Source organism: the organism of the source record quoted next, unplaced genomic scaffold, assembly GCF_019419815.1.
Source record: "Pyrus x bretschneideri cultivar Hongxiangsu unplaced genomic scaffold, Pyrus_bretschneideri_v1 Contig66, whole genome shotgun sequence".
NCBI classification, from domain to species: Eukaryota; Viridiplantae; Streptophyta; class Magnoliopsida; order Rosales; family Rosaceae; genus Pyrus; species Pyrus x bretschneideri.
This window is the reverse complement of record NW_025999805.1, coordinates 1,406,670-1,422,851: the sequence shown is the minus strand read 5'-3', so window position 1 is coordinate 1,422,851 and position 16,182 is coordinate 1,406,670. Positions and strand designations below refer to the sequence as shown.

General features: G+C 35.3%; 2 protein-coding genes across 2 annotated transcripts; both read left to right on the top strand.

The window, feature by feature from the left end:
* Positions 1–815: 815 nt before the first annotated feature.
* Positions 816–3,412, top strand: LOC103951376 (5'-adenylylsulfate reductase 3, chloroplastic). The gene is made up of 5 exons (XM_009362734.3): positions 816–980; positions 1,358–1,513; positions 1,639–1,765; positions 2,109–2,922; positions 3,023–3,412. The coding sequence occupies exons 1-5, from the start codon at positions 908–910 to the stop codon at positions 3,251–3,253; spliced, it is 1,401 nt and encodes a 466-aa protein (XP_009361009.2). The 5' UTR covers positions 816–907; the 3' UTR covers positions 3,254–3,412.
* Positions 3,413–9,181: 5,769 nt separating this feature from the next.
* Positions 9,182–13,038, top strand: LOC103951377 (GDSL esterase/lipase At5g55050). The gene is made up of 5 exons (XM_009362735.3): positions 9,182–9,582; positions 11,719–11,855; positions 11,986–12,216; positions 12,294–12,543; positions 12,726–13,038. Exons 1-5 carry the CDS (start codon positions 9,279–9,281, stop codon positions 12,944–12,946), a joined length of 1,143 nt encoding a protein of 380 aa, XP_009361010.2. The 5' UTR covers positions 9,182–9,278; the 3' UTR covers positions 12,947–13,038.
* Positions 13,039–16,182: the final 3,144 nt, after the last annotated feature.

Here is a 16,182-nt window from a genome sequence, read left to right as displayed (position 1 = left end):
AGTGAAAGGAAAATTTCATATAGGATATCTATGATTAAGTTTGACTTGGCAAAATTTGCATCTTTGGATTTCCCAATTACGCCTAATAACATTGACTTTATATCCTTTACTTATTATCTATATTTATTCTACATTATTTCATTCAATTAAATGTTTTCAAATAGCATAGGGGTGTTTTCATATAGGTAATTAATTAAATACTGTAGACTAAATATAGATAATAAGTAACAAACTCATAGTCAATGTTATTAGGCGTAATTTGGACATCTAAAGATAAAAATTTTGCCAAGTCAAACTTAATTACGGATATTGTTTTGTTGAAGCCTAGTCACTGGGTTTTTGTTAGGAAAATTTACCATGATGAGTTTTAGTGAAAGAAAATTGAATTCCAAAAAATGTACTCATATTTTCAGTTAGGGATGTTTTCATATGGGTGTTAGGGGTGTTTTCATAACTAAAAATTGTACTTTTATTTTTTCATATACATTTTATGATTTGCTAAATTGTATATAAAAAATAAAAGTACAATTTCCTATTTATAAACGAAGAAGAATATCGTATTTGTAGCAAAATCATAACTGAAAATTTGTCTACAAAATATTTTGTAAAGTTATGATTTTGGGTCTTGCTAATCCTAGGCCCATGGATGTTGAAGTAATAACCTTTGTTGGGTCTGGGCTTAGCACCACAACCTGGTTTTATTTTGTTTTATTTTTAGCATTATTCTTTAAATAAAAATGTAGAAACTTCATGAACGAACTCGCGTCCAGGTTCAATGAACCGTGACACTCGTCAACTGTTTCCCTTACCCCATCTTAATGCTTTTCCTGTGCCCTCCACGCCAACACATTACAGACCCTCTCTCTCTCTCTCTCTCTCTCTCTCTCTAAGCATTCAAATTTCTCTCATGGCTTTCGTAGCTACGTCTCCTTCTACCCAATCATTGCTTCACGCTTCGCTATCTTCCCACGAGCCCAAAGGTAATTCTCTCTCCCTCCTATAATTTTTTTTTCCATTGTTTTGTTGAGTTATTTATTTATATTTATTATTGTTTGCAATGTATGCGGTTCTTGATAATGGGCTGTCTGAGCTAACTCTGATCTCATCGACTTCACTTGTTGGTTATGAAATTTGAGTTAAATTGGTGCTCATGATCATGCAATGAGAAATGTGAATACCCAAATGATAAATTTGTTTAATTATTTATTTAAATTTTGATTCTTTGGGATTGAATTCTTAGAAATTAAGGTTAATTTTTCTGGGTTTTGTGTAATTTTCTTCTCTACTCTGCAATTTGTTTACTTGAATTTGAATGGGATTTAATGCATTTTTTAATTTGTTATTTCAAACCCATTAGCTCAATGGACATCTTCTGTGAATCCGTCGGATCAATTTTCGTTTGCATCGACGGCTGTGGCCTCTTTCCAGAGACCATCATTGGCAAAACCCCTTTCTGTAGAATCGAAAAGGAGCAAATCAGTTGTTCCGCTTGCTGCAAAAATGGCATCTCCAGGTATACATGTGTGAACTTGTAACTGTTGTATCATTGTGAGAAGCTTGAAATTAATCTTTTCGTTTTCTCCTTGGGCGAGGACGTGAAGGAATTGCTGTGTAAATTGATTGTCGGAATTATTGTAGATGTTGACAACAATGTGGTAGGAGAAGATTACGAAAAACTGGCAAAAGAGTTGGAAAACGCTTCCCCACTTCAAATCATGAAGAAGGCTCTTGACAAATTTGGGAATGACATTGCCATTGCTTTCAGGTAAATCCACTTTAGTACTAATTTCTTGTTTCTGGTAAATGAATTAAATTACTAAAAACTGAAGCGCGCTCAGTGTGGGGCTCGAACCCACCAACTGAACTAGACGGGCTTGTTACCTGTAATACTATTTTACAGAGTATTTTATGGAATCTTTTCCATCTTACTTTTGAGGTTTTCAAAACGAAAGGGAATTAAACTTTTTCGTAAGTAAATCAGGACAAGCGGCTAAGAAAATATTTCAATGCATAGGTAACAATTAGCGGTAACAATTTCTAGAGGTTTACCTGAGTTTATTTCATTTAGGATGACAGAAATTAAGTTTAGTTAATGTTCATTTGTGCAGCGGAGCTGAGGACGTCGCCTTGATCGAGTATGCCAAACTAACAGGTCGGCCCTTCAGGGTATTCAGCCTGGATACTGGGAGGCTTAACCCAGAGACGTACCAGTTTTTTGACACTGTTGAGAAGCACTATGGCATTCACATTGAATACATGTTTCCTGATGCTGTTGAAGTTCAAGCACTGGTGCGAGGCAAAGGACTGTTCTCATTCTATGAAGACGGCCACCAGGAGTGCTGCAGGGTAAGGAAGGTTAGGCCTTTAAGGCGAGCCCTTAAGGGTCTTCGTGCCTGGATCACTGGGCAGAGAAAAGACCAGTCTCCTGGCACAAGAGCTGAAATTCCGGTTGTCCAGGTGGACCCATCGTTTGAAGGTATTGATGGTGGAATTGGCAGCTTGGTGAAATGGAATCCTGTTGCCAACGTGGAAGGCCATGACATATGGAACTTCCTCCAAGTCATGAATGTACCTGTCAATCCTTTGCACTCGCAAGGATACATTTCAATCGGGTGCGAGCCATGCACAAGGCCGGTGCTGCCAGGGCAGCATGAAAGGGAGGGAAGATGGTGGTGGGAGGATGCTAAGGCAAAGGAATGTGGCCTCCATAACGGAAATATCAAAGAAAAAGAGGCGCTGCACCTCAATGGCAATGGGAATGGGATCTCAACAACAAATGGGAGTGCTAATGTCCCAGACATCTTTAACAGCAAGAACTTGGTTTCCTTGAGCAGGACTGGGATAGAGAACTTGGCTAGACTGGAAAACCGAAGTGAACCTTGGCTTGTTGTGCTTTATGCACCATGGTGCCGTTTCTGCCAGGTGAATACTATTCACAATTTATTAACATGGTTGCCTTGTAAAGCCGAAAATGTGTTGAGTTTGATTGATCTAACTTGCTTCGTTTCTCGATTGTTTGCAGGCAATGGAAGGATCATATGTTGAATTAGCAGAGAATCTGGCAGGAACTGGGGTGAAGGTAGGTAAGTTCAGAGCTGATGGGGAACAGAAGAAATATGCAAAGCAAGAACTGAAGCTGGGGAGCTTTCCAACAATACTCTTCTTCCCCAAGCACTTGTCAAAGCCCGTCAAGTATCCATCAGAGAATAGGGATGTAGCGTCGTTGTTGGCCTTTGTGAATGCTCTCCGGTGAGAACTCGATGCACCTGATAACTGTTTCGGGAAAGCAACGGCACAAGAAACTGTTCTTGTTAGTCTTAGACAACTTAGGCAGAGTAGGCATGTAGTGTAAATATGGTGGTAAGATCTCTGCTGCATGTTTTGCTGAATAAAAAGGGGCTTCATCTTTTGTGAAACCATCCTTTTGGAGCTGACCAGTGGATTCCATCTTCTACCTATTCCCCCCAAAGTTGCAGTCGATGAACTTAAAGCCTTAACACTATAAACCTAAGGAAAGAAGTAAATTTTAATATGCAGTACTCCGCCGATTTAGTTGCTAAATTATTACGCCCAGTGAAATTAAGTTCTTAAACTATATTTTTTAGAAAATTAAGTCCTTAAAATGTATTAAAAACTGCTTATTTCATCATTGCTATAATATTAGAAGCTATTCTATTTTGTTTATTTAAGTCGCCTGAATTGCACGTGACATGTTTTAAAGGATTCTACAATTATTTTCTTGGTCATAGGCTCTTATCGTTGTATATAGGTTAGCGAATCTATTTGACAATTTATTCTTTAAAGTTGACTTCATACACTATTTATTGAAGAAAAAAATTAGTTAGTAAACTCATTAAAAACTGCCGAATTATTTTCCAAAGTGTATCACATACAAGTTAGTTACTTATGGTAGAGGTGAAGCTGACAATTAAAGGGGGGAAATTAGGAACTTAATTTTTGGTCGAATAATATTTCAGGACGAAACCGACACATTACTCTTTAATATGTGAAAGCCTCTTGGGTCTTGGCAGATCAAGAGTGAGCGTTTCAAATGAAATCACAATTGAAAGCATCCACTATATTGGATTCTGACTATTTATTTTTTATTTGTTTTATTTTTTTAAGTGGGAGGTCTGTGAAGTAGATCATACGAAAGTAGAAAAAGTTTATGATTTTGATGAAATGGAAACATCTCTTTTTCATTTCTCTTTACCTAGTTCATATGTTTGTTTTGTGTGTTCCGGCAAGGAATAACTCAGGATATCTAAATAATTGTTTTGTGTGTTCCGGCAAGAAATAACTCGGGATATCTAAATAACTACGGTCAAATAGCAACTGATACAAACATACACATTTCAAGCTAAACTCAAATTGTTTTTAGTGATGATCCCCTTACCTACATAGCCATTCTTGCAAATTCGGGCGTTGGGTAGACCAAGGGGAGAGGAAGCACCAATCAATATGGATCCACTTCATTCTTTTTGTAATGACGATTCATTCTACTCTTCTCTTAATGAGGAAATTCCAATCGTTGCTGAGTTAATAGAGTGTTTTTTTTTGTTTGTACTACAAATTATTTTTATTGATCCAAGTCATAAAGGAACCACTAGTGCTGATTCATGAGAAACAGTATATCCGATTGTTCGCATTTTCTATCTAAAAGCCTAACATATAGACATTAACCTCTTGTCACACGCCTATGCGTATGGTACTTAGCTCACTTTCTATTTGAACGCCTAACATATAGACACTAGCTAGTCTCTTGCCACATGCTCACACGTGTGGTAATTAGCTCTTTATTACTGTTTTTGTCTTAATTTTACTTATTTTAGATATTATTATTTTGTATTAATATTTCAAAAAATAATAAATTTACTAACCACCCTACATGGTTTTTTCTGTAAATTTATTTTTTGAAATCTTAGGGGAAGAAGGACAATTGAGTATCATGAAAGCTTCACCTTTTTATATCTTTTCCTTTTGTATATATATAGATAACCTGTATTCCGGTCAATGCAAACAAAGGAGCACTCAAACAAATGAAGGAGCACACATAGCACACTGTATTAGAATGCAAGCTGGATTGGAATTTTCGATTTTGCCATTAAAGTTTTTGTTTGAGAATTTTTGAATGGAGGTAATTTTCACATACCTTTTAGCTTCTCACACACTTTTCTTTACTTATAATCATCAGATTAAACAAATCAAGCGAAATCAAGGATCAAGATTTAATAGGAGTGTGTAACAAGTTAAAATGAACGTGTGAAATTACTTCTCTTTTCTAAAAGATTAAGTGAAAATTAAAACACATGGAGATTTCGAAAATTCTAAATTTCAGAAAACTAAAGAATCACACAAGAACTAGTGTGGGTCTGGATGCTTGCATTGCGTGTGAAGATAAAATCCTCTTCTTATTTATTCCAAATTTTTGGGTAGCCATCCCAAAGTTGATGAGCTTTGAATTTTTTTTCCTTGATGTGGCGTGCCGTTGAATTTTCTCAAAGATTGGTCGACAGAGACAAGTTAGCATGCACCAATACGCGCGCGAGCGCCACACACACATGTATGTATAAAACGAGGACTCACGATCGACAACAAATAGTATATAATCACCCAAAATCTTGTTTGGTTAGAATTCTCTCCCTTCCTAATCTCTCTTTCCTTTTATCTCATTTTATTTAAACGGTTGCGATTACGTCGCGTCTACATCTTGTTTTGAATTTTTTTATATAAAGAATAAAATAAAAAGAAGAGTATTAGAAGAGGGGATGAAAATTGGTGATAATAAAAAAGAAGAGAATCCTATTCCGTTTTGTTAAGCATCCACATGGCAGTGCATTGCTAATTAATAATATATCAATCGTTAAATGAGATCGAACCACGTATAAGCCTTATCGAAGCGCAATGTAGGTAGATTAGAAGACCAAGTGTCACAAAACAGTTCCATCGTCATTTACATATAGAATAGACATTGCAGAGGACGCATGAATTATGGTCCCACTTGTTACGTGACTCATACAAATAACAATATACATTCCTCACAAGTGTATTTTTCTCTCTAATTATAGAATGCTTGGAGTGCCAAATGAAATTTTTGGAGTGCTAATAATAATTCATTTTTATTATAAGACATAGACTTACATGAAACGATGTTTTCCGCTAGTTAATTCTCTTTAATGAGGGGGCTTGTTGCTGTTGTGCTTAATTTATTTGAGTGATTACTCTCTTTTATAAAATCATAAGGGATTTTAATTATAATGCTTTCAATGGAAGCACTTTTGTTAGAAGAGTGTTGAAACTTTTATTAAAAATAGAAGAAAAGCACTTGAAAATACTTTTTGAAGTGGTGTTTCTTTGAAAAAACAACATAACCTAACTACTTTGTAACTTATAAACACTTGTAACTTTTTCTTTCAAACGTTGTGAGAAGTACTTTTGAACATCTAAAAGACTTCTAAAAGAACTTCCAAACATACAAATGTTGCACTGCTGAAAACTACTCAACATGGACAATTCTTATTCTATATAGGGTTAACTCTTCAATATTTCGAACTATTAGATAGTCTGACTTTATATCCATTAGATTAGGAAGTAAGCAAAAATAATATTTCCTCAATTCAATTTTGTCCGTTCATTTCTCGTACTACTAAATAATTTGGACTATTGAATAATAATTGTTCTATATTGTTGGCCCTAAACCCTATACATATCTAGGATAAATATAGGTTTGGTACCCTATGAAATTTAACAATGTTCTTGCTTTATCAATACCAAACTCGTAGGATGGCTTCGACAATGTAGCACACCTTTTTTTTTTTTTTTTAAAAGATGCATCTCCCTTTAGACGGTTTGGAAAAACATGCATATCAAGCATATGTTAAAGATAACTTTAATGAAAAGCTTTCGGTACTGTTCATTTTAACGAAAAATTACATTTTTACACTAAAAAGTCAATCTTGATACTATTCACTAACTTTACCATTTATTTTGTATTTATCGTTAAAACTCAAAGTTTTTAATCCCTTTTTATTAGTTTTCTTTATGTTAAATGCCCTTTGCTAGGGCAATAATGTAATAGAGGATACATGATACGTGCTATGAAAATATTTGGAAAATGATTTTGTGTAATTTTTTTTTAACAAACGATATTATCTATATTAAGAGGAAGGGGGTGGCCTAACCCTTACAAATAGGCAGCAATAATGTGGTTTAAATTCGTCTTTGGCGAAAATCAAACCTAATACCTCTCACTTACAAGTGAAAGAATATTACTAAACTGTAGTACTAAGTGACTGATTTTGGGTAATTAAGAATATACAAATTTAAAAGGGAAAAAGAGAAGAAGAAAAAAAAGGGTCGATAAGATATATGTTTTTGCAGGTTCGTCTCAACCAAATATAAAAGCAAACTACATTTATAGCTTTCATCCCGAATAGGGAATATGGGATGCCATTTCATTTGACGAGTAGCTAGAGGTTGCTTCAATGAGACTTTAAAATCCCACCAAACTTCGGATTTGGATCCTTTCCTGAGCTTAGGAGGCTGAGCTTCCTAAGCAAATCACACGAGTTGTTATATTTTGATCCAATGGTTACAATTATTATAATTTTTAGAAGGACCTCCTGTTTGTAGTCGTTAGATCAAAATCTAACAGTCCGTGTGATTTACTTAGGAGGTCCTCCTAAGCTCAGGAGAGGATCCAAATCCCCAAACTTCATTGGCAAACGCAACTTATAATGGAGATGTATTACTCTATACCAGGACGTTATATTAACGTTGAATCTGTTATATGTAAATTGTTAGGGAACTGTTATTAGCACTCTAATAATCTTATTTTACAATTCTTATATGTCTATTTTTCTTTTTAATTATAGAAATTTGAAGTGCAAAATAAGATTTTAGGATTGTCAATAACAATTCCTAATTGTTATACTATAATGAAAATTTTGTATCTTAGTGGAGCCAAGATAACCAGTCAATGAAAACCGATTAGATATGGGTTTCTATTTTATCTACATCTTAGTGAAGCCAAAGATATGCGAATGGGTAAATTAATTTTTGACTAAAATATATTATAAATCCAAAGTCAAAATGTGATTAGAAGCATTTTAGACATCTAAAAAAACAAATTAGATGTTAAACTTAATTAATGAATTTGTTGAACAAACGAGTTAGTGGTTGAGGAGTGGGAACTTAATTAATGATTTGCTTAATTGGAGCTAGTTATTGGTTTTTTTTTTAGAGAAAAATTAGCATATGCCCAGTGTGTGTGAACATTTTATTTTTGTTTTTAAAATAGGAAGGAGAGAAAGAGAACGTGGGGCCAATAGGATCCTCTCATGATACTTTAGATGAGGATGTTGAGGATTCGTAAATCGTATTCATTCATCATACATTATGCAGTTAATTTTTGTCAGGTACTCTTTTTATTTAATTTTAAATAAAATTATTTAAAATAATTTTTGACTACATGATGGACGATGAACGTATATGATTTACGGATCATCGGGATCCTCACAAAGAGGATTCGGTGAAAATTCAGATTCACTGTGGGGGAAGGGGGGGTGAGGACTGGGAAGAGAGGTTTTTGCTTTTTATTTTATATTTTTTTAATATTAGATTTATTTTAAAATCACCTGTAGGTAAGATTTCAATAAAAAATAACAAAATTTGGTTTTGTAAAATTACATTATTACCCATTATTTTTTTTTTGTGATAAAAGACTAAATAATTTTTTTACTCTTTCTTGGTTGACAAAAATGATTTTATTAATTTGTAGTTTAGATATGTTAAAATCACATGTAGGTGAGGTTTTAATAAAAAAACAAAATCTGGTTTTGTTGCCTATCATTTTTTTGCTGTGAAAGAAGACTAAATAATATTTTCATAATCTTTTGGTTGACTAAGAGAGTTTTTAAATAAAGAAAATTAAATTACAAAAGTAAATTCATATTTCAGTTATATATATAGAAATAGGATCCTATCCAGATCTTCTTTGTGAAGATCTTGAGAATCACTTCATCTTGTTCATATGTTATCCTGCTGTTATAAATTATTTTAAATATTTTACTTAAAATTGAATAAAAAAATATCTGACAAAATCTAATTCAATAAATAGACAGAATAAAGTAATATTCGGAATCTTCACGGGAATTCTCATCCATATGTATAGACTTTAATTTCATAAACGGACATGTACACCTCATTTACTGATGCTCTTTATGTACAAACCAAACTCCTCACCTCCTTACACGTGATATATTTACCAGTGTAATGTAATGGGGGAGGGCAGTGTGAATGTGAGAGCAGCAGTTACAACCATGGCTTCCAGACTTTTCCTTCTCATGAGTCTGATCATCTCCTTTCTCTTCTCTCCCTCCAACCTTCTGGGATTCACTGTCACGGAGGCGCGTGTAGTTCCGGCCATGTATGTTTTCGGGGACTCGTTGGTAGATGTGGGCAACAACAATTACCTCCAGTTTTCTCTTGCCAAAGCAAACTTTCCTCACAATGGCCTCGACTTTCCGACCAAACAGCCAACCGGCAGATTTTGTAACGGCAAGAATGCTGCAGATCTTCTCGGTAAGTTTGTAATCTTAATTTGTTACGGCTTGTTACTAGGAAAATATCAGCTTTCATTTCCTTGCTAAATTGCAAGTTTTTGGTTATAGTTGTTAAACATTTAGCATGCAACTTCATCAGACTGTCAATTTATATCTCACTATTTGGATTGATGGTTCAGATTCACAGTCTAATAACATAGTATTCTAAATTGCTTCACAACAGAATTTATATGTAGTGATGTACCTTGTTGTTATGTGTGTCCGGGATTTCTTCGTGTGTAGGCAATGCTGCTACTTTTTCAAGGAAAGAAATCGTAGAAAGTATATGAATTTGAGACTTCCTAGTCCAGTCTTTCCAGTGCCATAAAAATCACAGGATATCTAGTATACTCGGAGTATCCTATATTCTGAATGTTTTAATCGTTAGATCATATATTTTTTATGTGACAGTTTCTGGGTTTCCTGGTTGAGCAGACTCTCGAGCTGGTTACTGAACAATGAAACGGCATCCGAAAGCTCAAAAGGCCCTTCAAAATAGCAGTTAGATAATAAATGCTCTTCTCACATTATTAGCCGTAGAAGCAATTAGTAGTTGGTTGATAAGGTGTAGAAGTTAGTTCAAACTAAATTTGGAGAAAAACTTGTGTGGGGCTTTACTTGCCACTGGATTTTGTTGAGTGGCACTACAATCCAATCAAAACTCACCACGTGTCAAGTCTTAAATATTATCTTTTATTATTTTTCTTTAATGTTTAAAACTTTCATAATTATATTTCCTATTAATTGATATAAGATTAATTTAAGATTTCAATTTTCCTCTGATCTCCTCTGTCTTCCCTTTTTCTTCTCAAATTTTCTCTCTGCCAGTGCCGGCTTCTTCCCCACTCTGTGCGTTTCCATCCTTCATAAGAATAATGGGAAAAAAAATTAAACCTTCTTCTCCATCTATAACGAAATAAAACTGTGATATATATATATATTCTAACACAGGCTTGATGTTTAACAAAATTTGTCTGTTCCTTTTTTTTCTTTTTTTTTTTCCTCTTCTCATTCTCTCTTATTTTTCTTCCCCAGTTTTCTCTGCCGTGTGCAGTCTTCTTCCCCCTCTTTATTTCCTTTCTCCATAAGAATATGGGGCAAAAACAAAGTCATCTTCTCCAACTATCATGAAATGAAAAAAAAAAAAAAAATTATTTTTTTTTAAATTTTTTTTTACAAAAGCTGTTTATTAATTTTTTTTTTTTTTCAATTATAAGCACAATTTCATTGCCCAACAGCTCGTCCTGTTTTATATATCTCTGAGTTGTAATTTGCGTGTTTATGTTTCTCCTATAAAGGAATAGAATATTTTGTAGCAAACTCTAAATACAATCTTGCATACTCACTCCATACCATCGAGTTGATCTTTTCACAATTTATTGGTTATCCCTCACTTTATTTTGGTTGAAGTACAACTATTTTGGTTGATTATCCATCTTTAACATGATGGTAGAAGTGGGAGAGAGAAGAAACTGAAGACTTCTACGGCAAAACATAAAAGTACCAAAAGGGAAAATTTGGGAAGAAAAAGAGAGAGGGGGAGAAGAAAAATATACATCAAATTAATCTCATGATGTATATTAATTAGTAGGAAAAATAATTATGAGAATTTTAAATATAAAAGAATGATAAAAGATAATATTTAAGACTTGCCATGTTGCAAGTTTTGATTGGATTATAGTGTCACTCAGCAAAATTCAGTGGCAAGTAAAGCCCCACACAAGTTTTTCTCCTAAATTTGAGAGTGCATATATATTTTTGCCACACCTTCACTTTTAATATAGTAGTTGGTTTCTTACCAGGAACAAGTCATCTCTTTCTAATGTAATATAGTTGCACAGTGTTATTAGCCTATGTTTTATAATTTGGTTGATGACATGGATATAGATAGGGTATTGTATTGATAAATAAAACACGTCTAGTTTTCTTTTTGTTTCTAATGCATTATTTTGAAACGTGTCTAGTTTCAACCTAGCACTCAAGAATTTTCAACCTAGCACAATCGCAGTTTGAAACATGTCTTGTTTTCTTTTTGTTTCTAATGCATTATTTTTGTATTATGTGTATTAACAATACATTATTATGATAATATTATTTAATTTTAAAATGTTGGCAGCTGAGAAAATGGGCTTACCTACCATACCACCATATCTTTCTATGGCATCTAAATTGAACAAGAGCTATAACCTCTTCCTAAATGGTGTGAACTTTGCTTCTGGAGCTGCTAAAATCTTCAAAGAGGATCAACAATATGTAAGTCAAAACACAGCTTTATATGTATAGACACACAGACACACAGACACACACACACACACACACACACACACACACTAAATTGTTGATAATATTAAATCAGTTTAATTATTTTTCTTTGTCTGATCAGCCCCAGTCAATATCTTTGGGAGAACAAGTAGATTATTATTTGTCAGTGAAGGAAGGCCTTGGGCAACAGATAGGAACCTTCAAAGCACAAAAGCATCTATCAAAATCTCTCTTCACCATTATCATTGGAAGCAATGACATCTACACCTACTTTGACTCCTCCACCAGTAATAGGAGCACACCTCAGCAATATGTTAACTCCATGGTTCTCACACTTAAACAACAAGTGAAGGTAATTAACACAATAATTCCTTCAATATCAACGCCTAATATTATCACATTTATCTTAATTTAATTGTCTTTTTGCAGCGTTTATACGATTATGGCGCTCGTAAATTTGTCATCGTTGGAATTGCGCTTATCGGGTGCACCCCGTCAGAAAGAAATGAGCGATCCGATCAAGAATGCAAAGCTGACGTTAATCAGTTGTCAGCTAAGTACAATAAAGTTCTTATATCAATGTTGAAGAAATTGAAATCGGAGCTCAAGGGCATAAACTACTCCTACTTTGATGGTTACAGCGTCATGCACAACTTCATTCAGAATCCAACAGCTTACGGTAATTGAAATTCCATAAAATATTTTCCTTCTTGTGCACGTTATATCAAATTCAATTGATTGGATAAAGTTTTCTTGCCAGACCAGATGATGTATTGTCAAATAAGAATCCGCATCAAAATTAACAGTTCGAAAAGAAAAATATCTTACTGTCTTAATCAGTAATTACATTAATTTATTCAGGATTTGCTGAGGTTAAAGCTGCTTGCTGTGGTCTTGGGAAGCTTAATGCGGATGCTCCATGCCTACCTTTCGCAACGTACTGCAGCAACAGAAGCAACCATCTCTTCTGGGACAGAACTCATCCAACAGAGGCAGCACATCGCATCTTTGTGGATTATATTCTTTCTGGTCCTTTACAATACACCTTCCCAATCAACGTGAAAAAGCTAGTTTCCATTTAATTTATTAATATGGTTGACATGTATGCATCGCACTTAAGTAATTCCTTATCACCAGTCGTAACTTCTAATACAAGTATGTGATTATCTCTCTAGGGTACTAAGATGCATGCACACGTACAAGTATACTACATGGAAGAATAGTTTTATCTTTCAATTATGTTATTGGTAGCAAGTTTAAGGTGTGTTTGGTATTCTATTAAAAAACTTTGATTGTCCCTAAAATCATTTTTCAAGTACATCTCTTAAGAATAATTTTGGTTTTAAATCTCAAAATTTTGAACACTTGTTTGGTTAAATTTGTGAAAATAATATTTCTTTGGTTGAATTCAAACTAGCGTGGGCACGAACGCCTTGGCAACGGAGAGGAAACAGACTTAGACCGATTCTTCTATGCAATAGCCGTGTCAGTGGAGCTTCTCCTTCAACATTGTGTCAAAATCGAGGCGACTTCCACCGATGAGTTGATGGGATTGTTCAGAGGAACAGTCTTGTGGAGTCTGAACCTGATAATAATGAGAAGAGAGGCAGAAATTGGACGAGAGAGAGAGAGCAAAGAAAAGAAAAAGATGGCGAGCAGAGAAAGATAAGAGACAATGAGAGATGATAATATGGAGAAAGGAGAGCCTTGATTGAGTTAAAATCTTTAAAAACTCATATTTTACAAACAATGATTTTCAAATTGAAAATTAACTTCATGATGAGCAACATTATTAGCCATTTTATGACCAAGTTCTTTTTCCTTTTCACTTTGTTTTCTGATTGCAGACTTGAAGTTCTGTAATAAGAGTTTATGTTGCTTCTGAGTAACTCAGGTACCGTTTGGTACGTGGGATGGGACAGAACAGAGTGGGACAAGACGTTCCGTCCCACGTTTGGTGAGCCTAAAATGGGTGGAACGAGCTGTTCCACGGGACGAGTTTTGGGTGAATTTTCGTTCCACCTCACCCCCCTAGAACGACTCGTTCCACATCCGTGGAACACAAAATTATAACCTCTCCGTCTCCTTCTTCTTCCTCCTTGTTTCCATCCGAGGGCATCTTTGCTCCCGCTCCGTTCCGTTCCGTCCTGTCCCGTCCAGTCCCATTCCGTTCCGTCCCGTCCCGTCCCGTCTGCATACCAAACGATACCTCAACTCACCTCCCACATATATATATCGTGTGACAAGGTCTATTTGCAAAATATCCTACTAAGCAGAGCTAGAAAAATATTAACCTACCATAATGGTTGGTGCTTGTGTTTATTTACCACAAATACTCGTGCAAATTTTATAGGAAAATTCATTATCAAGGCATGTCCCATGATTAATGTGGCTTAGACAAACAATAAAAAGGAGACCATTGGATTGGCTTTTTGGATTTTGTTGTTTTTTGCTCAGTAAATAATGTATTTTAATATGAAACTATATAAAATGACTTGTAGATTAAAGAGTTAAATGAATATATGAAAATAAACGGAAGAAATTGAGTAATCAAGTTGAACTACCACATAATGAATGAAAATAGTCTTTATTGTGTCACTGATTTTCTTTTTTCAAATAAAATATCAAGTTTGAATCTTTTGATTGTATTTGTGAGAATATGAAGGACACAATTCTGTATCGGTGGTTGACCAAATTTTGCAAGAGCTTATAAGTAATTGGGCTACTTTTTATATTGTCAACTAGTTGCAACCTCAACTTTGTATGGTAATAGGGGTGTTTTTATCACATAAAGGAATTATGAAGATTATGTTGTAAATACAAGGCTTATTTACACTGTGTCACATCCCGGCCCATGCCCCCACCACATCCCGGACTCGACTTTACCGTAGCACAATATTGTCCGCTTTGGGCCCCTACCACACCCTCACGGTTTTGTTTCTGGGAACTCACACTAGAACTTTCCAGTGGGTCACCCATCCTGGGATTGCTCTCGTGCGAACTCGCTTAACTTCGGAGTTCTTACGGAACCCGAAGCCAGTGAGCTCCCAAAAGGCCTCATGCTAGGTAGAGATGGGAATATACATATAAGGCTTACATGATGCATTTCCCTGAGTGATGTGGGATGTACAATCCACCCCCCCTTAAGGGCCCGACGTCCTCGTCGGTACACTTCCGGTCAGGGATTGGCACTGATACCAAATTGACACATCTTGGCTCGGGCCCCCACCACATCCCGAGCTCGACTCCACCGTAGCATGGTATTGTCCGCTTTGGGCCCCTACCACACCCTCACGGTTTTGTTTATGAGAACTCACACGAGAACTTTCCAGTGGGTCACCCATCATGAGATTGCTTTCACACGCACTCGTTTAACTTCGGAGTTCCGATGGAACCCGAATCTAGTGAGCTCCCAAAAGGCCTCATGCTAGGTAGAGATGAGAATATACATATAAGGCTTACATGATCCACTCCCCTAGACGATGTGGGATGTTACACATTGTCTCCTAAAACTCAACTTATTCTTGTTTTGCCCCCTGAAACTCAAAAAGTCACACTCAATCCCTTGAATGTCAGCTTTCTGTCTCACTTGATTATCCCCTTCTATTGACTCAGTAAAAAAATATGTTAAAATTTTTTGACATGGCAAAGGTGTGGACCAGTAATTCGCAGAGTTGTAGCCGTGTCACTGCCACATGTACAATGTTAATTCAACTTGACACTCAAGAGGTTAAGTGAGACATTTAAAGTTCCAAAGAACAAAATAAGATTAAATTGAGTATCAGAAGACGACGATGTAAATAAGCCTAAATACAATTAAAAGGACCATTTTCTAGCCCAAAATAAAAAACCACAACTAGAATAATAAGTGTGGGTTTCATACACGACACTAGAATCTAGATATATTAACACCAAGAGGCCCAACCAACAAGCCAATCTTTGGATTATGAACATCTAGAGAAAAAGAATGGATTCACCTATTTACATGATTTGCCTCCTTTTTTTTGGAGGTTGTTGGGGTTGACTAGAGGATCCTGTCCGGAACTCCACGTGCTTCATGCCAAGGCAGATCTTGGGATGATAGACGAGATGTATTCATGTGCAACACCAAAAACTTTGTCGTATCAGCCTATCCTATTTTAACAACAGTTTTTATCATAAATGGTCCCTTAGATTTATCAAACTCATCATTTTGGTCCATCACTTTCAAAATCAATCAATGTCATCCCTGACATTCACTTTTCCACATAAATTTGGTCATTTCGTTAAGATTCCGTTAACTACTCAGTTAATTTGTATGTGGGACCCACAAATCCAA